Source organism: Chlorocebus sabaeus, chromosome 11 (genome assembly GCF_047675955.1).
Source record: "Chlorocebus sabaeus isolate Y175 chromosome 11, mChlSab1.0.hap1, whole genome shotgun sequence".
In the NCBI taxonomy this organism is placed as follows: Eukaryota; Metazoa; Chordata; class Mammalia; order Primates; family Cercopithecidae; genus Chlorocebus; species Chlorocebus sabaeus.
Window position 1 is genome coordinate 21,552,640 of NC_132914.1, and position 26,102 is coordinate 21,578,741.

The 26,102-nt window shown below is 34.9% G+C and overlaps 1 protein-coding gene across 4 annotated transcripts in view; it reads left to right on the forward strand.

Annotated features, from left to right (window-relative positions):
- The window catches only part of SLCO1C1 (solute carrier organic anion transporter family member 1C1), a 56,526-nt gene extending 31,710 nt beyond the window's left edge, over positions 1–24,816 (forward strand). For 2 of the 4 annotated variants that reach the window (XM_007967852.3, XM_007967856.3), the window contains 6 exons: positions 4,593–4,788; positions 8,636–8,801; positions 11,791–11,975; positions 14,509–14,573; positions 22,285–22,505; positions 23,907–24,816. In XM_007967852.3, the coding sequence (XP_007966043.3) occupies positions 4,593–4,788; positions 8,636–8,801; positions 11,791–11,975; positions 14,509–14,573; positions 22,285–22,505; positions 23,907–24,080 (1,007 nt within the window). In that variant the 3' untranslated portion in view covers positions 24,081–24,816. The remainder of the gene's footprint in view (positions 1–4,592; positions 4,789–8,635; positions 8,802–11,790; positions 11,976–14,508; positions 14,574–22,284; positions 22,506–23,906) is intronic. The other 2 variants (XM_007967854.3, XM_007967855.3) reach the window with 2 other exon arrangements.
- Positions 24,817–26,102: the final 1,286 nt, after the last annotated feature.

A 26,102-nucleotide genomic window follows, 5' to 3' on the forward strand; every position in this document is an offset into this window, starting at 1 on the left:
TCTTGTTTTTGTCAGCTTTGTTGAAGATGAAGTGGTTGTAGGTGTGTGGCTTTATTTCAATTTAAGCTTCTCCTATAAGTATTAAGTTACATACAAATGATCTTATCTTTTCCTTCTCAATACAGAGACTGTAATAATTTAGTCATTTTTGTTTAATTTCTTAGAATGCCTTTTGTAGACCTCTAGTAGACAAGATATATCAACTATCATTTATGACAATGATTATCACTCTCAATTTTTGGAGGTGTTAGACAAGTAAGAAAAAATTAAGAGAATTATTTGAAGGACAGTTGCTTATAGAAAACATTATTATTATTCTTGTGAAAGTCCAGGATATAACATGAAGTTTACTAGGATAGAAATTCTAAAACATCTCCAAGTACTATTATTATAACTCATAACTATTTCAATCCAAGGCATCGGTATGGAAATCAAAGTTTCTAGTTTCTAGTCTACTGTATTCTAGTCAAACATTTTACACATCCCTTATAACTCCTTTTTACATCAGTCTCAAGGAATAAGATCTTTAACCTTATAAGTGTGCTAAAACAATAATAATTATGTAATAAAATATAGCAATATAATAATAAATTCGCTTTTAAATTTCTCTAAGTTTTTCTGATATTTGGGTAAATACGCATGTTGAATTCAAAAGAAAACACAGAAAATAAATTGAAACAAATTTTAGACACTAGTGTAAATTAATATTTCCATTTTGAATACTTCCTTAATGGTAGATGGTAAAAATTTTTCTATCAACATATTTTATGATGTGGGTGGAGAATAAATCAAAGTTTAATTTTTATCTCACTAAATGATTTAAAAATACCTAAAATGAAAGAGAAGCCTGGGGAGGGAAGAAACACATCTTATATGATGTAAAGCAAATTTGTTATCAACTTGACCCACCATGGACAACTTAATACATCCTGTGAAATTTGAAAGGGAGAATCAAACCAACATTATATTTGAAATGTACTAATATTTTTTGGAATTGTGTTATAATTTAGTTATCTTGAAATAGGAGAGTAAGATATCAGGAGAATGCTATATATTAATACACTAAGGTTTATTCATTTAGCACATTTTATTGGAAACCATTGAAGGAACATGGGATTCAATTCAATTCACCGTTCTTTCTTTGAGGGTTTGGTTGGAGGTTGGGATACATGAATTGAAAAAACTAGCAGGTAATTTGTTAAAGCACGAAGTCTGCTGCCTATGGGCCCCTGCACAAGGAACACCTGATGAGCAAGAAAATGAGGTTCTGATGACCAAGTTGTGAGCCCTGGTGCCAAATGTGTCCTCTGGAAGCCCCATATGACTGGTGGAACCTGTGAGAAGGAACTCTACTTGGGGGAAACTCAGAGTACTCCGGAGAACAAACCTAATCTTGGAGCCAGGAAGAATTTTCAAGCAGAAGATGATGATACCTAAATCAAGAGAAAAGGATAAGAAAGTATTAAAAGATGAAAATGTAAGAAAGAGGGTAGAGGTTTATATCAGACAAAGCAAATATCTTGTGCGGAAGGATCTAGAGTCAAGAAATATTCTGGAAGTTTCAAGGAAACACTGTCCACCAAAAAGAGGTAAATCAGGAAAGGATATTCCTGATTTTTAATAATTTATACTGAGGGTGCAGATGTCCCTAGGATTATCTCATTTCAGTTCTCAGGCTATTCTAGGCTGCTAGGGGTGGGGGATGTCAATGGAATCCAACACGGCACATAGCTACAGACAAGGCTACACCTTGTGTTATTACTCCTTAAGTACCAGGTTCAATTCGTACTTTACAAAATAAAATAAAATGCTAGAAAGATGCTCTGAAGGTTTCAGTTTGGAGTTTGGTTTTCAGAAGATGCTTTTTTCATAAACCAATTTGGAGATGGAATTGAGAGTGAAAATGTAGGACTCTTGTTTGTGTCAGCTTTGGCTTTGTGGAAGGCATTCATAGTTAGGTACTATGTTTTATATATTCATTGTGTGTATGTGTGTGTGTAAAAGTAGGCACTTCAAGGATATATGTCAAATTCATAGCAGCACTTACTTCAGGAGAAGGAAGATGAAACCTGAAACAAAGGGAAAACTAATTTTATCTACTTCCACATTTTAAAAAATCAGAAAATTTAGGAGAAAACATTAACATTACTTAATTGGGCCCTAAATAACTGGGTTTGTTGATATATATTTTCTATAATCTCTTCATTGTTTTTAAAATAGTAATCAGGTGCCTCTAAGTTGACTTTTGGCTGTTCAGGTTTCCAGATTTTCATCTCTTTTGCTTACCATACCCAGGAACCTCAGTTCAGATGGAAAAGCAAAAGTTAGCATTTCTTCTCTTTTTCATTTCGCTGACTTCATGATCATGCCCCCTTTAAGGGGCTGATTTCCAATATGGTAATTTAAATATTAACTTATACAACCTATGGTCAAATAAAAACAGATGAATCAAAATGTCCCTTTGTTATCATCTGTACATGTTAGAAATATTTTGCGGGGATCTGTCCTGCAGTCCCCAGCTGCATGACAGCTGAGACAGGTACTCAGACACAGATAATCACTATAACAGTGGGCCAGGGGGCTGCCGGCACTAGGGGCCCAACAGAGTTTGCTGCCCCTCCAAGCTGGTAACGCTTGCATTTGTTTAGTACAGATTTAACTGGCAAAGGCTTTGAGTCAACACACCTGTGGGTAATTAACCTGGTTGCCCCCACCCCGGAGATGGCCATCCTGCCCGCGATCAAAGGTTGATTTTAGGACCACATGAGTAAATAAGCTATTTAGATAAACTCCCCTATATTCCTTTGTATCTGCACCCTAAGCTATCTGGTTCCTGAAAAAAGAATCTGGCTGCCTTCAGCCAAACTATCTGAAGTTATGCAAACCACGCTCGGTCTTCCAAGAGGGTCTGCTTCTTTCTATTCCTATAATTTCTTCTGCCACTCTGACTGATCTCCCACAATATATTTTTTTAAATAATGTAATAGCAAGCCAAAGACCATTATATGTTGACATTTGGGGTTCTATGATGCTTTGTTAAGAAACTAAATATATAAACTTAAAAAGAACAAAAAAAAAAAGGGAAAGAAAGAAGAAAATTTGCATGTCATTATCACTAGATGTCAGTATTTTCATTTTTATTTTACAATTTCACATTGGGTTGTAAGTCAGACTTGTGTTCTTGAGATTGTTTTTTACTACAGCAAATGCTGATTTTGTCTTTGAACCTTATCTGTTGACTAGAGTACATGCAAACTTTAGCCCTTTCATTATTTGAAAGAGATAGGTTATCTCAAAACCTCAAGAAAACATGGACATCAATGACTGATAGGTAGACAATATGAGAAATAAATTCTAATTAGCAGAGAATTTATTTATTGTTGAGTGCCAGATTGTTCTTCTTTAGAGTTACACCATTTGCAATCCAACATATGGCACCAAAGTGCCTCTTTTCCCAAGTCTTTTGCAATACAAGGGTTCCATTCCCTACCCCACCTCCAATATTTTCATCTTCGTAAATTGAATGGATAGAAATTAATTGCATGATATTTTTGTGCTAAACGTTGTGCTGATAACTCTTCATAAATAATGGAATTTAGTTACCTCTACAATGCTATTATTACCTCCATATTGTAGGTGAGGAGACAGGTTTAGAGACATTCAAAGAATTACCTGCAGTTGCACAGCTATTCAGCGGTGGAACTGAGATCTAAACCCAGGCAGCTGGGATTCCAGAGTCTAAGCTCTTAACTACTAAGTTGAACCTCTTCCTAGTATTGTTTACAGCTCACAGTTATTAGATTACTAGTGAGGTTGCACATCTATCAAAAAAGATAACATACATCTATTTATCAAGGATACTATTTCCCAAACCCCTGAAGGAGAGGCAACATAGCAGTGATTGAAAGTGTAGGACTTGACATCAGACTCTCTGCATTCAAAGCTACTTTGCCCACTTACTAACTGTGACTGTGAACAAATAGCTCTCTGAAGTGAAGCTAATAATATGCCTACTCTTAAGGTTGTGGTGAAAATTCAATGTGATAATATTAACATATCAAATGCTCAGTTCAGTGGCTGGCACATTATAAGCAAATAAATATAGGTGGTAGTGGTTGTTATTAGGAAGGATACCACACTCAAAGCTAAGAAGCTGGCTCAACAAAAACAAATTTTGCCAGGGTGGGAGGCAGAAAATAGAAACCAAGACTTAAAAAAAAAAGTTTTCTATATTCTATGTGCCTGTTATTTTTTATATACAATGTTAAAGAACATTAATGAGCACCTAATTGTACTTGTTAATGCTGGAATTGGACCAGAAAGACCAGAAAGATTTATTGATTCATTTGGTATTTATTAATTTAATACTCTGTGCTAGACGTTGTGCTAGACAGAACCTGAGACTGTACAGTTGTACCACCATTAATCTATAACCTAGACACTCATCATACACCCTTCGTATATGTCAGTAGATGATAGTGACTGAATATTTCTATAATTTAAAGTGACAAAATAGTCTTTAGAAAGTTTGTGTTAGTGCACTCAGATCTTTTTTAGAGATTCACAAATGATATATTTTTCTCATTTCTCAGGGCTCATCAACATTCCAGCAGTGGCCCTTGGAATATTCTCTGGGGGGATAGCTATGAAAAAATTCAGAATCAGTGTGTGTGGAGCTGCAAAACTCTACTTGGGATCGTCTGTCTTTGGTTACCTCCTATTCCTTTCCCTGTTTGCACTGGGCTGTGAAAATTCTGATGTGGCAGGACTAACTGTCTCCTACCAAGGGTATGTTCCCTCATTAAATAGTTTGAGGATATTGGTTTGTTTAACTAAATCAATTTTTGGTAGAGCTGCAAAAAGGAATTTGATTTTTAAACATCACAACTATGGAATAACTGACAATATTTAGAATCTGTTATTGTCACCAGAATTTGTCATCTCCTTTGATTTTAGAGAAATACAAAAATTGCTAAACCCGTATTTTACACTAGAGATTAATTTAGTGTAACAGATTAACAACCTGATTAATTTAGAAAAACAACATGGTAGTGGAAACACAAACCTTGAATCATGCCTCTGTCTATTCTTAATGAAATGATGTACATATGGTTTAAACTAATCCAATTTCAATTTTCCCATCTTAAAAAGAGAATAACTACCTTTTAAAGCTTTGTAGGGTTTAAGCAAGCTAACATATATGAAAGTGAATACTACTTGCCTGACACAAAATAAATGTGCCATTCATGGAAACAATAGTTTTTTTTCTCCTTTGGACATCTGAGGAACTGGAGTTACCTCTTTGCAATCCTCCATAGTTGCTGTTGTGCTTGAATCATGTAAAGTTTTGGGAAAGAGTGTCTGTCCTTCAACCCAGTGCTCCCCATAAAAGTTATCTTTAGCTGAGAGTCTTGCAATTGGTCAGGAGAATATTTAGTGATGCCCTCAGGCCTGCCATCTTGTATGAGGTGGGTGATTACATTGCTTGGTTTCCAGAGTCCCTCTCAATACAAGGTTGGATCTTGTAGGGACTATATTGCCCTTGCCCATTGAGAGTCTTTCCCATCACTCTACCACTTAACATGAGTTTCCAGAGGTAACTTTCTTCATCATTTCACCTATCTATGAATTATTTGTTTTCTAAAAAAATATCAAGCCTCCATCATGTGCCAGGAAGGCCTCTCCAACTGTATCTGCCTAGCCACCTGAAACTCTGCCTGTGGCTCAAAGGCAAACGCTCCTGACACTATATTCTGTTTCCTGCCTATTCTGTGGCTTCTTGCTTACAGCCTGCTGTCCATCTCCCTTCCTACTCTTGCTTTACTGCTTATCTGTCTTGTCTCTATGTTCCAACTTCCATCACCTTTATTAACCTGGTTTCACCTGCTGCTAAATGAGCACCTGTTATAGTTTTGGCTGTCTACAATGTTCAGGAAAATTGGTTAATGCAAAGTTCATAAATTATGGCTTCTGGGAGTTATCACAGCCACATTGTTAGACTCAGCTGAATGTAGTGCTGCCTTAGTGAAAGTCAGCGATGTGGATTAAGAATGTTAGTTGTAACCATGAAATGGAAGAAGATTCTTCCATTTGGAGACAGCAGAAGCCCAGTGCCATCTTTAACTGTCCCAGAAATCCTCACGGTAGAGGGACAGTTGTTGAGGACTTTATAGTTTGTGATTTCCAAAACACCTTAACTTTCATGATCTCATTTATATCCTCAGAACACCTTGATGAGGTTAGTTTTGTTATCCTTGTTTAAAGGCAACTGCATGGATCTGGGACTTGAACACAGGCATGACTCAAAGTAGAACGTTCTTTCTACATTATAATTTCTAAGCCAAAAGTAAACACAAAGCAGACAACAAAAGTAAACTTTGAGATTTCCATTAAAAGTATTCCTACATAATCAAAGATTAAATATTTTAAAGAAATAAAAGGTAACATTTTCATTGAGTGAGTACTAGCCTCTTCAAAGTGGTCACCTTGAAAGACTATAACTATTGCAGTAATGCTATTGTTGTTTAAAACATTCTAAGGCTCTTCTTTTGAAATTTCTTTGTATATTTTTGAGGATATTCTTAACAAAGGCAAAGATTTAACCTTTAAGGAAAAGCTCTCGTCTTTCAAAATAACTATTTTGAAAGAAAATCTCATTTGGGTATAAACATTCTGGGATATGTGCCAAAACTCTTCTTATAATTAAAATTCTAAATTACAAATCTACTGTCAGCACATCCTTCAGAAAACATGTATGTCGTTGATTCCTGCTCCTGGTGATAAATTGAACTTACTCTCAATCATATAAAATATTTTTCTTTATAAAATATAAAATGGTTCCCATAGGTTTTTCCATGTTGTTTTATTCCAAACGCTGTCTTGACCTGGATATTCAATAGGAAAACTGAAGACAAGCTTTAGATATGATAATGGAGGAAATCTCTCTTCTGCAATAACAAGGATAACTCTGATGTGACATAAGAATTTACAATCAAGAGGGCTTGCAAGGTTCTGTTTCCAGGTTTGTCACTAGCAAGCAGTGTGAATGAGCAAGTTTTATACTTTCAGATATTACAAACAGTCTCAGTTAACAATTAAAATGTTATGGAAGGGAATAGGATTAAATATTCCTATAGCACATCTCGGAAGGCCTAGTTCAGTACCCTTTCACACTATTTGGAGACATCTCAGAGGTCTTTGGTTTGTACTTTTGAGGTGACAGAATTCATCATACCAGCTCTACTAGACGGAGTATTATATTGATTAAGAAATTATGGTTGCCATCATTAATGACAATACTTCTCAGAGGCAGAATCCCAAGTGATTAATTTCTCTCTCCAAAATAAAGTATTTTTTTTTTATTGACTAACTTACTAGAAGTTTTATTTCTTAGCTAGCTGTATGACAGGAATTATTCTTGGTTCTGGAGATATGGGAGTGAATAAAAATGTAGTTCCTACCTCTGTTGATTGTATATTTCAGTGTATTTCTTGTTTGTTTAAGCTCCTCAAATATTTTTTTTAAAAATGGAGGGGGGAAGAGGAGGAATAAACAAATAAATAAACACATTTGAAACTAAGGAGCAGAAAGAATGAAGTATGGAGGACCAATGAATGGCACATATGGTGCAGATAGAAATGACTTACCATTGCAAAAGTTCCCTTTGAGAAGAATAGAGGGATATGAATAATAAAAAGGATAAAAGCAGAAGGATTAGGCCATTCACGTGACAGAAAAAAAAAAAGTGAGGGAGAGAGAATACTGGGAGAGATGAAGGGTAAATATAAGAGCGAATGGCAGAGAACAAAAAAAAAAGAAGGAGAAAAGAAAGAACGCAATCAAAATTTTGTGTAATAACTCAAAAAAGTCAATTGGAGGGGGACAAATTTTGTCTCATTAATATTTGTAACTATCTCCTATTCTCCCAGTGCTAGCACTTAGTAGGCTTCCAGTAAAGTTTTATGAACAAATAAATGGGTAAGTCATTGAACTTACTTGTGAATTTGAGCAAGAAAGGATGCTACCAGCTAAGAAAGAGCACTACACACTGGTAGGATACACGGGAGAAAGGTTGAATGAACTGGGAATGCACTTATTGGTAACACATATGCAAGAGGACATGTAACTCCTGCAAACACCGAAAGAGAATTAACTGATAACTGATTGGCTATTTTTGCTTTTACTGGACCTTTAGCAACAGCCATTCCACTCACACTTAGACCACAATTCTGAATGAAATTTGCACACACACACACACACACCACCTGTGATGCATTTAAGTAAAGTCATAAATTGCTCTAAAAGTTTATTCTTCTACCTTGTTAGCTATTTTTGTACACCTTTGCACAGAAATATATTAGACAATCCTAGGGGCAGTAGACTAAAACCTATAAGCTAAGAATTGGACATCATGTGAATTTGTAAACCTCTAAAGATAACTTTCATAAGAAAGTTTTTTATTAGTAAACTTACATTTCAGGACCAGAAGGTGGCATTTCTGATGACAACTGTGTTTCTAAAAGGCAAATTTTGTTGGTAGTATCATTTATATCACTCAAGAACATTGATTTTTTTGAAAATATTTGGGTGCTACCTGCCAAGAGGTAATATTTTATATTGTTATATTTCTTTTCAGAACCAAACCTGTCTCTTATCATGAACGAGCTCTCTTTTCAGATTGCAACTCAAGATGCAAATGTTCAGAGACAAAATGGGAACCCATGTGTGGTGAAAATGGAATCACATATGTATCAGCTTGTCTTGCTGGTTGTCAAACCTCCAACAGGAGTGGAAAAAATATTGTAAGAAATCACCTCTCAAGTATATGGCGATGGTCCTGTTACAATATAAACAACAAAACTCTATGGGGGCTCACAGCAGACCACTACTAGTGGGAGGCTTACCCCTCTGCTGCCTGGTCCTTTTATGTAGAAAAAGAAAATGTTATAACTATTCCTAGTAGTACTGGAGTTGCTGAAAAAATTGGGGTGAGAATTAGAGTCATGAAATAGGGTGGAAGAGCTTTTGTAATTATGTAGTCTATTTCTCTCATTTTGCTTTTAAGAAGTGTTAGCCCTGAATGAGAATGTCTGTCATATGATCAAATAATAAGATATGCTTTCAGATCCCTGTCTTCTGACCCCAAGACCAGTGGTCCTTGGAGGTTTTAGGGGATGGACAAATAGATGCCAGTATTAGGAGGCTTAGGTCCAGAGATTCTAGACCTTGGGATCAGGGATCTGATTATGAGGAGATTGATGGTTCTAGGACAACTTTGTTTGGAAAATCAAGCCAATTTGTATAATAATGAAAGGGCAGGTGGGCTGGAATGGAGGGTTTCCATAGGGCAGAAGAGGGAGAAGAGGTAGGAAATATAGGTAGGAATCTGTTTTAGTCATTCCAGGCTGCTATAACAAATATACCATAGAATGGGTGGCTTCAAACATTTATTTCTCATAGTTCTGGATGATGGGAAGCCCAAGATCAAGGTGCCAGCAGATATGGTGCCTGGTGAGGACCTGCTTTCTGGTTTGCAGATGGCCATCTTCACCTTCTATCCTGACATGGCAGAGAGCAGGCAGGGAGAGACAGGTCTCCTGTCTCTTTCTATAAGGGCACTAAAATCACATTCATGAGGACTCCACCTTCATGAACTAATTACCTCCTAAATGCTGTCCTCCAAATACCATCACATTGAAGGTTAGGATTTCAACATACGAACTTTGGACAAATATTCAATCCTTAGCAGACAGCAATTGTGAAGGATATAAAGTACTTAAATCGTTGACAGATTCATTCTTCTAAGCACACCTTTCCATTCTTGTCCCAGACTCTTCCTTATCCTTGCTCTTTGAGACTGCTTCCTATTTGTGACTGATTAAATTTGCCTTTATTTGACAATCCTAGAGGGCAGAAAATTAGACCATGCATATATTTCATGTATTTACATATCCTATTTCATTTATTTACATATGCCTTTATTTGACAATCCTAGAGGGCAGAAAATTAGAGCACACATATATTTCATTTATTTACATATTAGATATGAATGCTTAGGCTGTATATCCACAGATATACGGTTACGTTTGTTGATTGACTCTGTTCATTGTATTATTATTTTGACTTATTTAGAGCAGAAAGGATTGGTTTCTAGCAACAATGAATAAGACTACTTAGTCATCTAAAATACATTTTCATGCTTCTCTTTTCTTCCTGTCTTTGCTTTCTTTCTTTGTTATTTTTCTTTCAGCTACTGTTATTTTTGCTCACAGCTGCATGAAGGTTTTTCGTAATGAGAGCTACCATTTATAAAAGATATTATAAGGAAGGGCTAAAGATTGGTGTTCTAAGAACAAAATTACATTCAAATCTCATGGTCCTAAAATAATTTGCATTATTTTCAGTATTTTCTTCATATGAGAACTGAGGCACTGAGATACAAAGGACTTGCTTAACTCAGTTACCTAGTGGGCAACCAGAATTAAGATTCAAAGGTTTCAACTTGACATTACAAAAAATCTATATTACTACTATTTTAGAAAAGGAAATGCCAGCTTTATTGTCTAAAAACTCACAAACTCTTTTGTGATTAAAATGATAACATTATATTACACGTTCATAAATAAAATTTACAGAAATAAACTATTGAGTTTACTCAATAATAAACTATTGGGTTATACAAATGGTCTCTCTTCAGTCAAAATTTAGTTTAGTTTTATGCACCAGAATCATTTTTTTCTCATAGCCACTGTAAATTATGTCACATCCTCAAATTGTGCCCATTTACTTAACCAAGTTTTGTCAAATGCCTAAGATGAGAGCCTATTCCATTCCCTGGTTGCATAATAACAAAGCAGCAGTTTCTGCTTTCATAGAGGTTACATTCTGTTGGGAAAGTATATTTTAAAAATAAGTAAATATAGGATATCCTGATAAGCAGCAAGAAGCCCTGTAAAAAAAGATGTAAATTAGAATAAGAAAATGGAGAGATGGGAGTTTTATTTTTTTTTTTAATGGGTAGTCATGGAAGTTCTCTATTAAAACCTCTGTAAAGAGAACTAAGGTATGGATGCCAGCTGTGTAATCACCAAGGAGAAGAGCTGCCTGGGCAGAGAAAATAGCAGGGCCATGAGGCATGGATAAACTTGCCAGGTTTGAGGGGAAGTTTGGAAAGGGCAAAATGGGGCCTTTGCAAGGGTCATGTGTGTGGCTGACACAAAAGAAGAGAGGGAAGATCACTGAATGGAGAGATTAGAGTGGCATGCAGGTGCTACATGATGGAGAAAGTGTAAATTGTTGTAAGGATGTGGGGTTTCATGCAAGTATAATGAGAAACCACCGTCAGGTTGAGGGTATTGATGCAGTCTGACTGTCATGTTTAAAGGTTCACTTTGCTCACTGGGTGGAAAACAGATTCTAGCTAGGTAAGAGTGGAAACGAGTTGAGCATAAAGGGAGCATTGTAACAATCTAGGCAAGAAATAATGGTTACTTAGAATTGGAAGTGGTAGTGAAGGAGGTAAGGTATGGTTAGATTAGGCAGGATTTGCTTTGAGATTGTTGTATAGGATTAGTAGTTTGTAGATCAACCATCTGCTATTTAGATAATGAAATGTTGTATCTGTATAGATTTTACTTTGCTCAATATACTCTAAAACACAAAAATAAAAGAATATTTCCTCATTGTTTATGTAATGCATGGCTATGGTGCTGTAAAAATTTTTAAAATGACTATCTTTAATTTTATTTAAATGTTACTGAAATAATTGGACTTTTCCCTATTGTGTTACAGATATTTTACAACTGCACATGTGTGGGAATTGCAGCTTCTAAATCCGGAAATTCCTCAGGCATAGTGGGAAGATGTCAGAAAGACAATGGATGTCCCCAAATGTTTCTGTATTTCCTTGTAATTTCAGTCATCACATCCTATACTTTATCCCTAGGTGGCATACCTGGATACATATTACTTCTGAGGTGAATACTGATTCTCCCTATTCTAATTTTAATATAAGACACAATCATCTCGAGCAATGATTTAAATTTTTTTTCTGTGGAATCGTTATGATTCCTCTTAGTTTTTTCCAAGGAACTTGTCCCAAATCCTTGTTTCACTTTTATATGTTATTGCACTTTGGGTCTTTATATAAAAATATGGCTGAATAGAAGTTTCCTTAGTTAAAAATGTTTGCAAACTATTGGTTTAGGGGGCAATGTTAGTGCCTACATCACTAGAGTTGCTTAATAAATGTAGTATCCAACTTCTAACGCTGGTGATAATATTAATTAGCATAGGTAACATGCATTTTAGATTAAATACAGTTTCACCAAATCATAGGAAATACAATTTATAAAATATTTTAAGGCTCATCTAATACAATCATATTAGAATTTATTTTATATATATATATATTGCTTTATCTGTATATTTTTGCCATGACTGGAATTATCTGTGGGGGATTTCATGGCTTTGGGTAAATTGAGGCTCCTAATTCATGATGTTAATGACTGTATTATTACATTTTCACACTGATATAAAGAAATACCTGAGATGGGATAATTTATAAAGGAAAGAGGTTTAATTGTCTCACAGTTCCGCATGGCTGGAGAGGCCTTAGGAAACTTACAATAGTCAGGAGAGGGGAAACAAGTCCTTCCTCACAAGGCACAGGAGAGAGACGTACAGAGTGAAGAGGGAAGAACCTCTTACAACACCATCAGATCTTGTGAGAAATCACTATCACAAGAACATCATGAGGGAGCCACACCCATGAGCCAATCACCTCCAAAGAGGTCCCTCTCCCAACATGCGGGGATTAAAATGTGGATTGCAATTCAAGATAAGATTTGGGTGGGAACACAGAGCCAGACCATAACAATGACTTCAACCATTTTTGCTTATAAAACCCTAAAAAAATTTGTAAAAGTATGTAGCTTCTTGCATATTTCTAATTTGACACATAAAATCTTTATCATAAGTTTAAATAGTAACTAAATATTGATTTCTGGTATATTATAAATATTTCTATTTTTAAAATAACGATTTTAAATGTAACTCACTTTCTAATGTAATTAATGGGATCTAAAACATAGTGATTTGTTAACCAACATCACCTGAGTGAGAATTGTATAACTACTTTAACAGTGACAAGCATTACATATTTCCTTGTTCCTGTATTTATATCTCCATTCAAATTCCCTATAATGTTTTTCTTATATTAAAGCAGAATTTGTGCTCGAATTTTTTTTTTTACTGATTATGCTATCATACATCTGTAAAAATTATATGAATCCAAATTGTAAATAGTTTTGAAAACAGGCGCCTCAGTTATAATATTTTCAACCTAATTGAGCTAGCTTTAGCTTTGCAAATGTTTCTATATATTTATGAGATGGACTGGGTGATTTTCAAATTAATTCATATATTTAAGGATGAATACTAATTTTTTTCCTAAAGTAAGACTAAGCAAAGTATTGTGTACATTTTTTTATTTCCCACAGTTTTTATCATGGAAATTGTTTAGAAATGACAAACAGAAAATAGAACTTATTAACCACAAACCTGCTATTCCCAAAACAGCTTTCATCAAATCATGGGAAATACAGCATGGAGAACATGAGATAGTTACATTTACAAATGGCAGCCTGAGTTTGACAAAATGGCAAAGCATGGTCCTAGACTTTCCAGAACACTGTGGCTACTTCTTCAACATCTTCTTATATTGTGCCAAGTGTAGAATCAGGTTACTTACCACAGAAAGCATCTTTCTAACCACTAGTCCGTCATATTAACCATTGTGAATTTTGATGTCAGAAGAAGAAAAGGCGTGTCTTTTTTTTTTTTTTTTTTTGCCTCTTTTAAACAGAAACTAAAAGATATAATATGTAAGAAGTAGTTAATACCGTGGTTAACACTCAGCAGTTATTTTATATATCACCATGATTATTACTATTAAATTTCATAGGCCAATCAGTTTAAGCTTTACAGTCATATTAATGACACTCTTATTATTTAGGTGTTTTTGCACTTTTCTGATTTTTTAAAATTCCCTCTATTTAGCAACAACTTTTTAGCATGCCACAGTGATTATATCAACTCTGATCAATTTGGCCCTGCGCTTTTAGACAAAAAGTCATAAAAATTGTAGGCTATTAATTATTTATTGTTGCTTCAAATTCTAACAATTTCTTAGAAATTTGAGTTTTATTCTGAATCTTTGCATTTTGGTGATTACACTTAAATTTGACTTTATCGGCACCATATGAATATGACATGTATGGGTGATTTAGTTTCTAGAAATATTAATTATAAACTTTTTATAGCATTGCATGGAATGGAATATGGCTTTTACATATTCTGCCCTCCCTATGTTAGCACAACAATGGGTTCAACATAAATGGCACTTGAATTCTAACATGATTTCACGCATGTTAGGCAGATTATCATTCAAATTTCTATTTGCTTTAATGGATTATATATTTCTTGTAATGGTGCTTTTGTTGATTTTAGGTGTATTAAGCCACAGCTTAAGTCTTTTGCCTTGGGTATCTACACATTATCAATAAGAGTTCTTGGTAAGTTAACCTATGCTTTAATTTCTGGTAGCCACCATAAGTGTATTTTGAAGACTTTTCTAAATATTTTTACAGAATTGCCATGCATAAATATATGTTGTAGGTAGCAAAGTTCATAGTCTTTTTTATTCCTTTCTTAATTTATTTATTCCCTTCCTCCTTTTCTTGACTCCTTTCTTCTTTTGTTACAGAAATGTATTGCCTATTTTGTGCTCCAGATATAACAGAGATTTTGTGAGATTAATAATAATTAATCACAATTTTTGTTTAACAATCTGACCTTTTCTAGCACTTGTGTGTTCTCAGAAAACCCATGGCTTTCACAAGACAGCTCTCATAAATTAATGAGTAAGAAAGGCTGAAGCCTAAATATAATTTTTTCAGTTCCTAAAATGGAAATAATTATTTTGAGTTACTCTCAATGCTTATCCCTTATGTCATTAGGGAGAAAGATAAGGTATTATTTAAACCAAGCAAATAAATTTGAGTAGGTCATACTTTAAATTGCAATTGAAATGTTTTTTGTGACTACCAAATTTTTAAATATGTATTGGTTAAAACCCATAGGAAACAGTGAATGACACAAAGTTTGTATGCTTAAAGAGTTTTATCCTTAAACAGTTTTATTGTTAAAGAGTTTTATCCTTAAACAGTGAATGAGACAAATAAGGTTTTTATCCTTAAAGTTTTATCTTTAAAGAGTTTATATATTAAAGAATAAAATAAAATAATGTTGAATATTTCACTGCCATTTGTCAGAAAGGAACAACCCAGAAACAAGAACAAACTCAAAGCTTAAAAAATCTGAAATTAAATTTGGTTTACATAGATAATGTTGTAAAATGGTTGCATAGCAAGATAATAGAATCCTGACAACATTGAAAAAGAAACAAAAATAGGGTTATGCGGCATCATGACTGGCCCTAATTCTACAATATGAAAATAGGTATTAGCTAGAAAAATGTCATATATTGAGCCTGTAGTATATGCCTGGCAAGAATTGGCCCCCATATCTACCTGTCTTTGGGAATACAGATGGAGCCTACAGAGCAAAAATTGTTCCAACATAAACAAATGGTTTACAAAATTGATTTGACAAAAATAATATTTGAAATTGGCAAAAGTATCATAAGCAAAGTCAAATGCCAAATGACGAACTTGCAATTTATGTAACAGACAATTGCCTAATATTCCTATTATAAAGAAAATCCTAAGTTTTGAGAAGAGAAAAACAAGCAACAAAGTAGAAAAATGAGCCAAAGATGTGAATTTTTCATGAAAAAATAAATGTAATTGCCATTTAATATATAGAAAGATGCTCAAATCCACTCATAAAAAGAGCCAAGTTAGAACCACCTTTCTTATCAGGTTGACAAATTGCCAAATTTTGTTTGCAATGTATGGAAAAATAGATTATGCTTACACATTGCTGTTTGGAAAATGATGTTCTTTATTAGGCAATAACAGGTAAAATTACATATATATATATATTTACCTTTTAACCTAATATCTTTACTTCTAAGAATTATACCAAAAATTTGCTAGCAAAAATTATAAAATAAATTTAATCATTATGAATAGGTGCAATAATTGTGACTTTTTATAATAACAAAAAACTGGAAGTGACCTAAATGTCCATCGGTAGGAGATTGGTTGAATAAACTGTAGTACACACACATAACAGAGCTGTAAGGATGAATGGGGAAAATCTATCTAATGTTACCAACCGATCTCCACTATATAGTATTACGTAAAAAGAAGCAAAATGGAGAACAATTTTTATTGTATGATGTTTTTGGTGTTATGTGTGGAACGGTGTAAACATTATATGCATGTGCAAAGGCATTTTGCTCTTTTTTATAAAAGGAACAATGGAAGCATAAACTAAAAATGAATTTAAAAAAATGGTTATACCTGTAGGAGAAGAAAGGGAAGAGGGATAAAGTTCAGGATGGAAGTAAGACTTTGTAAACGTAACTTTTTATGTGATTGTTTAATCAAAATTATATAAAGTTTTAATATAACTGAAAATAAAATTTAAAATAACCAAATATTAAACTGAAACTGTTTAACGTAAGCATATGTTGCTTAAATAAGCATACATGAAAAACTTTAAATGCCTTAAAAAATAAAAGTTTTTACCAAATCCTTATAGATTAGCTGGATTTGTAGTTATTATTAGTACTAATATCAATATTTTTATATTGAAACTATTATGTATTTAAGATAAAGCAATTGAAATATGTTAAGATTACTTGGAATCAATATTTTTAGTAAAATAGAAAAGTGATACAAGAATAAAATTTAAAAATTTAAAGGCCGGGTGTGGTGGCTTACGCGAGTAATCCCAGCACTTTGGGAGGCTGAGGCAGGCAGATCAACTGAGGTTGGGAGTTCGGATCAGCCTGGCCAACATGGTGAAACCCCATCTCTACTAAAAATACAAAAATTAGCTGAGCGTGGTGGCGCGTGCCTGCAATCCCAGCTACTAGGGAGGCTGAGGCAGGAGAATCGCTTGAACCCAGGAGGCAGAAGTTGCAGTGAGCCAAGATCGTGCCACTGCACTCCAGCCTGGGTGACAGAGCAAGACTCCATCTAAAAAAAAAAAAAAAGTAAATAAATCTCATTCTTAAATTTGAACTTAAAACATCAATATGAACTCACATATTTTTATTTTAAAATAATGTGTATTTTATAGCTCTATCTCCTGAAAACTCTAGAAACTTTGAAACCCAGAAAAAATGAACACCACAACACTTAATCTGTGATATACAAATATAATCTCACAGTAAAAGATATGGCACCTTGGAGAAATGACTGGTTCAAGGCCTAGGGTAGAAAATGCGTAAGATGATTATGGGACATCTTTTTATACTAGAAAATGAATGCACTATCACAGCCTAAGAAGGATATATCACAAGGGAACAGAACCAATTTGAGGAGATTGGCCTCAAGGTGAGATAAATTGAAACTCAAAATAGTTGTAGCAGTAGTAACAATAATGGCTGCAGTTTATTGAAATACATAGAATATATTAAAACACATGAGTTTATAATGATATTTTAAAAATTTGGAGAATATCAGGACATCAAGTCATTATTGTGAAAACTGAGAAATAAAGGAGAAAAAAATGATTTATCCTGCCTTTCTTCTACTAACTCTATGTCAAAGTATCCAAATTAGTCAATTAAGGAAAATTCCTTTTTAGAGAAAAACCCAAAAATACTTTCTGTAAGAAGTATAGATTAAAAAAAAAAATTCCTGTCTTGTGGCCTTAAAAATAGTTAAAAGCTTTAGATGAAAGTTGATGAACAACTTCATAATGGAGGGATCAGACTGGCCTAGTCTGAACTTCATGCCCATCTTAGCATTACTAAGAGTGGCAACTAAGTTGCATGTGCCTTCTAACTGGGACAGAATAAAAAAATACACAGTACGTTTGCTGAAGTAAATTGAACCTGAATCTAACAAGACTTAACTACCAGATTCTAGGAAAGATGGATGATAGGGGAATAAATTAAATAATGTTATAAAGAAGCAATGAAATCCAGACTGTGGCATATCCTATAGGACTTGGTGGTGTCTTTTTTTCAAAAACCATTAGTAAGAAAAAAAAAGTGAAGAGTGTATATTGCTATAAAGAGTCATCAACTAAATAAAATGTATTTATTTGGTTTGGATCCTTATAAAAACAAATGAATTTAAAAAAATCCTTGGAGACAATCCAAAAACTTGAATATGTACTACATTTTATATAAAACTATGAAAGTATTACAAAACGTGTTAGGTGTGAGAATGACATAGCAATCATGTTTTTAAAAAATGTCATCAGTAGAGATGCATGCTGAAATATACATAATTGAAATGACATGGTGTCTCAGATTGCCTTTAAAATATTAAAACAAGAGTTCAGGCTGGGCACAGTTGTTCATGCCTACAATCCCAGCACTTTGGGAGGCTGAAGTGGGTGGATCTCTTGAAGCCAGGAGTTCGAGACCAGCCTGGTTTCAACATAGCTAAACCCCAATCTCTACTAAAAATACAAAAATTAGCCTGGCATGGTGGCGCACGCTTGTGGTCTGAGATACTCAGGGAGTCTGAGTCACAAGAATTGCTTGAACCCAGGAGGCAGAGGTTGCAGTGAGCTGAGATTGTGCCACTGTACTCCAGCTTGGGTGACAGAGGCAGACTCTGTCTCAAAAAAAAAAAAAAAAAAAAAAAGTTCAGAGTGGAGACAGAGAGGAAACAGCAGTGGCAAAACATTAATAATTGTCAAAGCTATGATGGTACATGAGGATTAATTATATCATTCTCTCTGCTTTTGTGAATCTTTGAAAATGTTCTATTACAATAATCTTAAACCATGTACAGAAAATTGAGAACATTTGAATCTTTGGCTTGTCTTCACGTCATTAAAGGTAATGTAAAATTGGTTATCACCTGGATTTTTTAAGTGGTAAATCATCTATTTGGTTGGTTTTTGAGGAACCAAATAATCCAAACTGAATGCTAGATAAATTTTCTGCTCTTCTTGTTCATGGGGTTTCATGCAAAATAGATTAAATTAGATATTCCTATACTCGTTTGTTATTTAAAATGTAAACATATACAAAGATAGCAAGAACTTTCTTTGTATACAGCAAAGATAGCAATGAACTCCCATTTATCCATTACCCAATTTCAACAGTTATCAACACACAGCTCATCTTAGGACATCTGTGTGCCTAACTACTTACCCCAACTAGCTTATTTTGAAGTAAGTCTCAGACTACTGCATTTCTTCTATAACATGTTTGGTGTGCTCTTCTAATCAAAACCATAATGACTTGTTTTAATCTGGTGATTCTTGTATCTTAAAAGATAACTTCTTAATATTAGCAAATACCCAGTTACTGCTCAAATTCTTTAAAGTGTCTGATGTTTCCTCATACATGTACATTTCAATCAAGAACCAAACAAGGTCCACAATTGCATTTAGGTGATATATTGCTAAAATCTTTTTAAATCCATAGGTTTCACTACCCTCTTTCTTTCTCTCCCATTTGTTGTGAAAATTTCAAATCTACAAAACGAAAATTTAAATGACAATGAATAATTGTAAAACTCTTACTGGGATTTATCAACTGTGTCCAAAACCCAGAAATCTCTCTCCTCTGTTTATCTGAGCATACAAATATTTTGCTGAATCATTTGAAAATAAGTAGTGAACATGCTGACACTTCAGTCCTAAAGTCCTCGACTTGTATTCTTCTACAAGAGCAATTCTGTCGTCCTGTATAACCACAATACCATTCTCACACTTCAGAAATTCAACATTGATATGCTACTCTGTCTAATATAATTCCTCATTCAAATTTCTTTCATTATAACAATAGTGTCTTCTGTAGTGCTTTATTTTCTCTTTTGATCCAAAGTCAAAGACCACATATTGTGTTTAGTTACCCTTTTATCTCCAAAAATTCCTCATTCTTATTTTTTTGTTCTTTTGCAACATTTACATTTTTTTTTTCAAGAGGCAAAGCCAGTTGTTTTGTAAAATATCCCACCTATTGGATGTGTTTGCTTTTGAGTATGTCCAGGTAAAATATTGTTGGTGGCAATACTACACAGATGATTTGCACGATGCTTAATAAATCACATCAAGAAGCACATCAATTCAGTTTATACCATCATTGGAATTTTAATTTTGGTCCCTTGGTGAAGGTGGTATCCACCAGTTTTCTCCATCGTAAAAATCCTTCTGCAGTTAATAAGTCATCTATAATTTGACACTTCGAGATTATGTCGCCATTCTGTTTCCCAAAAATCTTTCACTCAAAACTTTGGCAGCCACCGATGAGTCTGGATTGAATCAATTTTTTACATGAGTATTTGCAAAGTTTAGGTAAACCTTTACATAAATATATGTGTGTGTATATATATATTTGTGGGTTTTTTTGTTTTTGTTTTTTTTTTTTTTGAGATGGAGTCTTGCTCAGTCGCCCAGGCTGGAGCGCAGTGGTGCACTCTCTGCTCACTGCAAGCTCTGCCTCCCGGGTTCACACCATTCTCCTGCCTCAGCCTCCTGAGTAGCTGGGAGTACACCCACCCGCCACCACACCCAGCTAATTTTTTTTTGTATTTTTAGTAGAGATGGGGTTTCACCATGTTAGCCAGGATGGTCTCTATCCTGACCTCGTGATCCACCCTCCCAAAGTGGCCTCCCAAAGTGCTGGGATTATAGGCGTGAGCTACTGTGCCTGGCCAGAAAATATTTTTAAATATTTTCATTTGTTTTCAAATAACAAATGGATAATCTCTGGAATTTAGAAGTGTCATAAATATTATTAGATGATTTTAAAAATTTAATGAGATTATTTTGTTCAATATAAGCCTACAAAGCAATTTTATAACCGAAGAAAACATATAAAAAGGTTAAAACTCAAATGCCGGAAACAAGCAGGCTATTGATGGAAATGAGTGATGTAGGCAGAGAGAAAGCTGTATGGACTCGTGGTGGACTCCAAGTGTAGGCAGCGGGTGAGGAGTGAGGCATGGAGGCAGCTCCTGCTCAACTCCAGCCAACTATGACCATGAACTGCCAGACAATATAGTTCTTAAGAGAACTAAATAACGGATGTTAATGAACCACCAATTTAGAACATGTAAAATATACCCTGAGCTATGGACAACTGCTTAAGATACTTTCATTAATATTTGTACACGAGAGATACCTTTTCTCCTAAGGAGGGATTAAATTCTGAACATTTTCTGAGGGTTTATAGCTTGAAAAAGGAGGACAGGTTTCCTACCACGATGAGCTTATAGTCTAGCAGAGAAAGCAATTCGACAAGCTATTACAGGAGTATTAAAAGTTTTATGAGATGTAAAACAAGTTTAGTTCATCAAAATAGCCTACCATGAAGGAAAACGTTCAAACTGAGATTTTAAAAGTGAGTGTGTATTAAGAAGGTAAAGAAGAGAAAAGTATTGCTTGGGATAAAGGAAACTACACAAGGCATTGAGACAAGAGGAGAGAACATTTTAGTCACTGAAAGAAATCCAAGAAAATTGCATTCTGAAATATAAGACAACAATCTTGCCCAAAGCGAGGCCACAAAAGTAGAATAACCCAATGTTCAGTTAACTATTCTTCTTTTGGAAGCGATGTCTTGGGAAGTCACCTACTTAATTTAGTGATGCAACCTCTGTATGATGGATAGATTCGAGAAGGTTAATGAAGGAAGCCAAGAAATCATGAATTGGCTGTTGCTTTATGTTAGAGTAGAAGGAGTGGCAGTGGAAATGGAAAGAAGAGAAACTGTTTAAGATATACCTAGTAGGTAGAATTGGTATGTTTGAGGGATAAATTAAATATACTGATAGCCAGACAGAGGAGAGAAAGAAGGCTCAATGATGACTCCCAAGTCTGCTTTAATGACTGGGCTTCCACTGATAAAGGGACAGGTCTATAGGGGAAGAAGTTGAGCTCATGTTGAGTTTGAAGCACCTGAGTGACATGCTTCTGGAGAAAAATAAATGGTAGTTACTGCATGATTCTGGAGCTTATGAGAAAAGACTGGATTAGAGAGAGGTTTTGGAGATTTCAGCATGTAATTGATGGTCTTTCATCTCCAAAACAGTAATTAAATTAAAGTAAGTGGTTTCAGATAATCATTCATAGACAAAAAGATGTGCACATGTTTTTTAACAGCAGTTGTTTTTCTCACAGCAGGAATCCCAGCTCCAGTATATTTTGGAGTTTTGATTGATACTTCATGCCTCAAATGGGGATTTAAAAGATGTGGAAGTAGAGGATCATGCAGATTATATGATTCAAATGTCTTCAGGTACCAAATCAAAAGCATTCCCGCATCTCACTGCTACAGCATCCCAGATTTACACAATGCCACTGACACTAACAAGTTTTCATGTCATTTCACTGCTTGTAAGGTAAAGAATAGTCTAATCAAAAAGTGTGATCTGTAATCATAGAATAATTATATTATTATTTGATTAGATCTTTGATTTTTGTCCCTATTCATTACCTTGACTCCCATTTTAATGAGTAATCATTTTTAAAATATGACAAAAGTGTCCAGAATAGAGTAGAATTTTGAAAGTTTATGCACACAAATGGGCAAGTATTTCCCTGAAATTCAGAGGCATTTAAATTTAGGTCACATTTTGGGTTTGATTTTATTCTTTTTCAAACTGAGCCAAACTGTACCACTTACGTCAGATATAATCCCCCTGGGCAAGAGTTGGATTTGGCTCTAAATCTGTCCGGCTTTTATTGCCAAACTGATGTTCAATTATTCTCGTACTTGAAATGCACAAAAGTAAAAGGTTTTCTCTGTGTGGGTGAGTGTATATGGGGGTTGAGTGGCATGGCTTTTTCACTATGGTGTCATTCAGTTCAGCTCATCAAACATTTAGTCCCTTATTGCTTAAAGCAATGCTTCAATGGCTTAAAAGCAAGAAAGATTGTTTAAAAGACTTACAAGCTGAGCATTTTCTAGAGAAATAAACCTGGTACTGAACCATCTTAGTTGGATGTGAATTGGGTACACCATTTCAAATAAATCTGTTTGAGTTAATAGGTTTTGATGCTATGCGTGAAATTTATTTTGGTTTTTGAAAGGGACCCAATCTGTGAGTATAATTTAGGATTTCCCCACAGTTTTGCTAAGGCTGTATTAACTGTAATGTAGAGACAATGCAACTCCATCAGAGATTGAGAGTATGTTTTCAAGGTAACCAGAATGAGACATGCAACCTGCCCTTCCATACCTTAGCATCTTCTGAGAAAGCATAGAACTATAGGTTTCTCATGAAATAAACTGATTTAAATAACTGGTTTATTCTGAAATCACTCTGCTTTACTCAGAGCTCCAATTCCCCTTAGCATTGCTTCATGCAAGTTTTCCAAAGAAATGAAGTTGGGAAAGGTCTGAGGATAGGGTAGCCACATAATTTATCATTCAAAACTGGGTACTTTTGAATGTGAAAAGGAGCACTATAAAAATTACACTGGGCCAACACCAGCATAAACCGGGGCTGTTCTAGGCAAACAGGGATATGGTTACCTGGTCTAAGGAAATAATTTACAGAAAGGATAAAACTGATTATGTAATTAGTAGTAACTGAAAATGATGGTGCTACTAAGACATTGCTTTATTTTATAAACTGCCTTCAACGGCCTGTCAGTATTCATAAAATCGTCTTTTATATAAACCACCAAATCTGCATTCTTAAAGAAAAGCATCAGAATGATATTATTACTTACCTTTTAAAATTTCTCTGAAGTTGGGTAGTTGCAATAATTCTAACAGAGATTCTCTCTTCTTCTAGACATATATATCTGGGACTAACTGTGATACTGGGCACAGTGTCAATTTTCCTAAGCATTGCAGTACTTTTCATTTTAAAGAAAAATTATGTTTCAAAACACAGAAGTTTTATAACGAAGAGAGAAAAAACTATGGTGTCTACAAGATTCCAAAAGGAAAATTGCACTACAAGTGATCATCTGCTACAACCCAAATACTGGCCAGGCAAGGAAACTCAACTTTAGAAACATGACAACCTGAAGTCATGTGTTCTAATTGGTGGACATTTTGCAAACAAATAAATTGTAATCAAAAGAGCTCTAAATTTGTAATTTCTTTCTCCTTTCAAAAAATGTCTACTTTGTTTTTGGCCCTAGGCATTAGATAATATAACTGATAACAAATATACTGAAACATATAATGGAAGATGCAGATGATAAAACTAATTTTGAACTTTTTAATTTATATGAATTTTTTATATCATTTACTTATTTCACTTTATTTTGCCTTGTGCTTATTGATATATATTAGCTGTACTTCTAGAACAATTGTCTCTATTGCCACACATGGTTATATTCAAAGTAATTTCTGAACTGTGTCATGTGTCTAGAGTAAGAAAATACTGCTAAAAATTAACTCATACCTTGGGCTCCTTCAAGTATTACTTCTATAGTATTTTCTCCCATAGCTGTCTTCATCTGTGTATTTTAATAATGAACTTAGGATGGAGCAGAACATGGAGAGGAAGATTTCATTTTAAGTATCTCCTTTTCTTTGAAATACAGTAATTTATATAGAAATGTATAGCAGCAAATTATATTGGGGATTAGAATTTTGAATTAATACCTCTCCTACTATTCATTTACATGTGCTTTTTGTGTGGCGCTATAAGTGACTACGGTTGTAAAGTAATAAAATTGATGTTAACATGCCTTATTGTTCTTTTATGAATTCAGTGAATTTAAAACTATTGTTAAATATAATGCTGCCCCTAATTTAATATATGTAAGCAACTTCCTACTTATATACATGACGTGTTCCTAAAACATGTTTGAAAGGTGAATTTCTGAACGTCTACAATAAATGTAGGTGTTACAACAGGAATAGAGAGTGATGGATGAGTGATGGGAAGTCTGAGTGTGGTACCTTTTGGTGCTCCACCTGCCCGCATCACAGGGCCGAAGGACTCCTGCGCAGGGAGTTGCCACTGGGACAGTTTGCCAGATAGCTCTGTTTCCCTGCAACTGAAAAAGTCAAGCCAAGAGTTTCTTTTTCTTTTTCTTTTTCTTTTTTTTTTTTTAGACAGAGTCTCGCTCTGTCGCTCAGGCTGGAGTGCAGCTGCGCAATCTGGGCTCACTGCAAGCTCCGCCTCCCGGGTTCCCGCCATTCTCCTGCCTCAGCCTCCGGAGTAGCTGGGACTACAGGGACCCGCCACAACGCCCGGCTAATTTTTTGTATTTTTAGTAGAGACGGGGTTTCACCGTGTTAGCCATGATGGTCTCGACTTTCTGACCTCGTGATCCGCTCACGTCGGCCTCCCAAAGTGCTGAGATTACAGGCGTGAGCCACCGCGCCCGGCCGAGAGTTTCTTCTTTCCTGACTTCCTGGTGCTCTTCTGATGGGGGTTGGTAGGTTCAGCAGTCAAAAATCTTTAATCTTTAGCTCTATTATGTACTATATGTTTCCTCCTCCACCATAGCTGTAAAGAAAGGCTTAAATCCTTCCAAGAAAAGCAGACTTAAGACAGAGACCACCCTAGTGAGGTATCCTGTTCAGCTACTACTGGCTCACCATCCAATTCTGTCCGCATTCTGTTAGTCCGGTACAATCCGGAGAGACTAGATAAAAGGAAAAGTTGGATTAGAAAAGATAACCTGAAGGACACTGCAGCCTAAGTGAGGCCACAGAGTCCTTCAAATGCACAGGAGGACCCTTACTTACTCAGGAGATTTTCAAGGTTACAATGGGAACCCATAATTCTACTATGTACCAGCCACACCAAAAATTGCGTTACTTAATCTGTATAGCACTCTTAGTATCTGAATCCCCGTTTTGCAATGAAACAGACTAAGAGAGGTTAGATACATTGCTTAACCTTGGAGGGGCACAGAGAGGATTAAAACCAGGTTGAATCTGAAGTTATCTTTCCACCATACCAACATGACCCTATAATGTTACACTAAACTGCTACTGTCATTTGTAATGTCTCTGCATTATT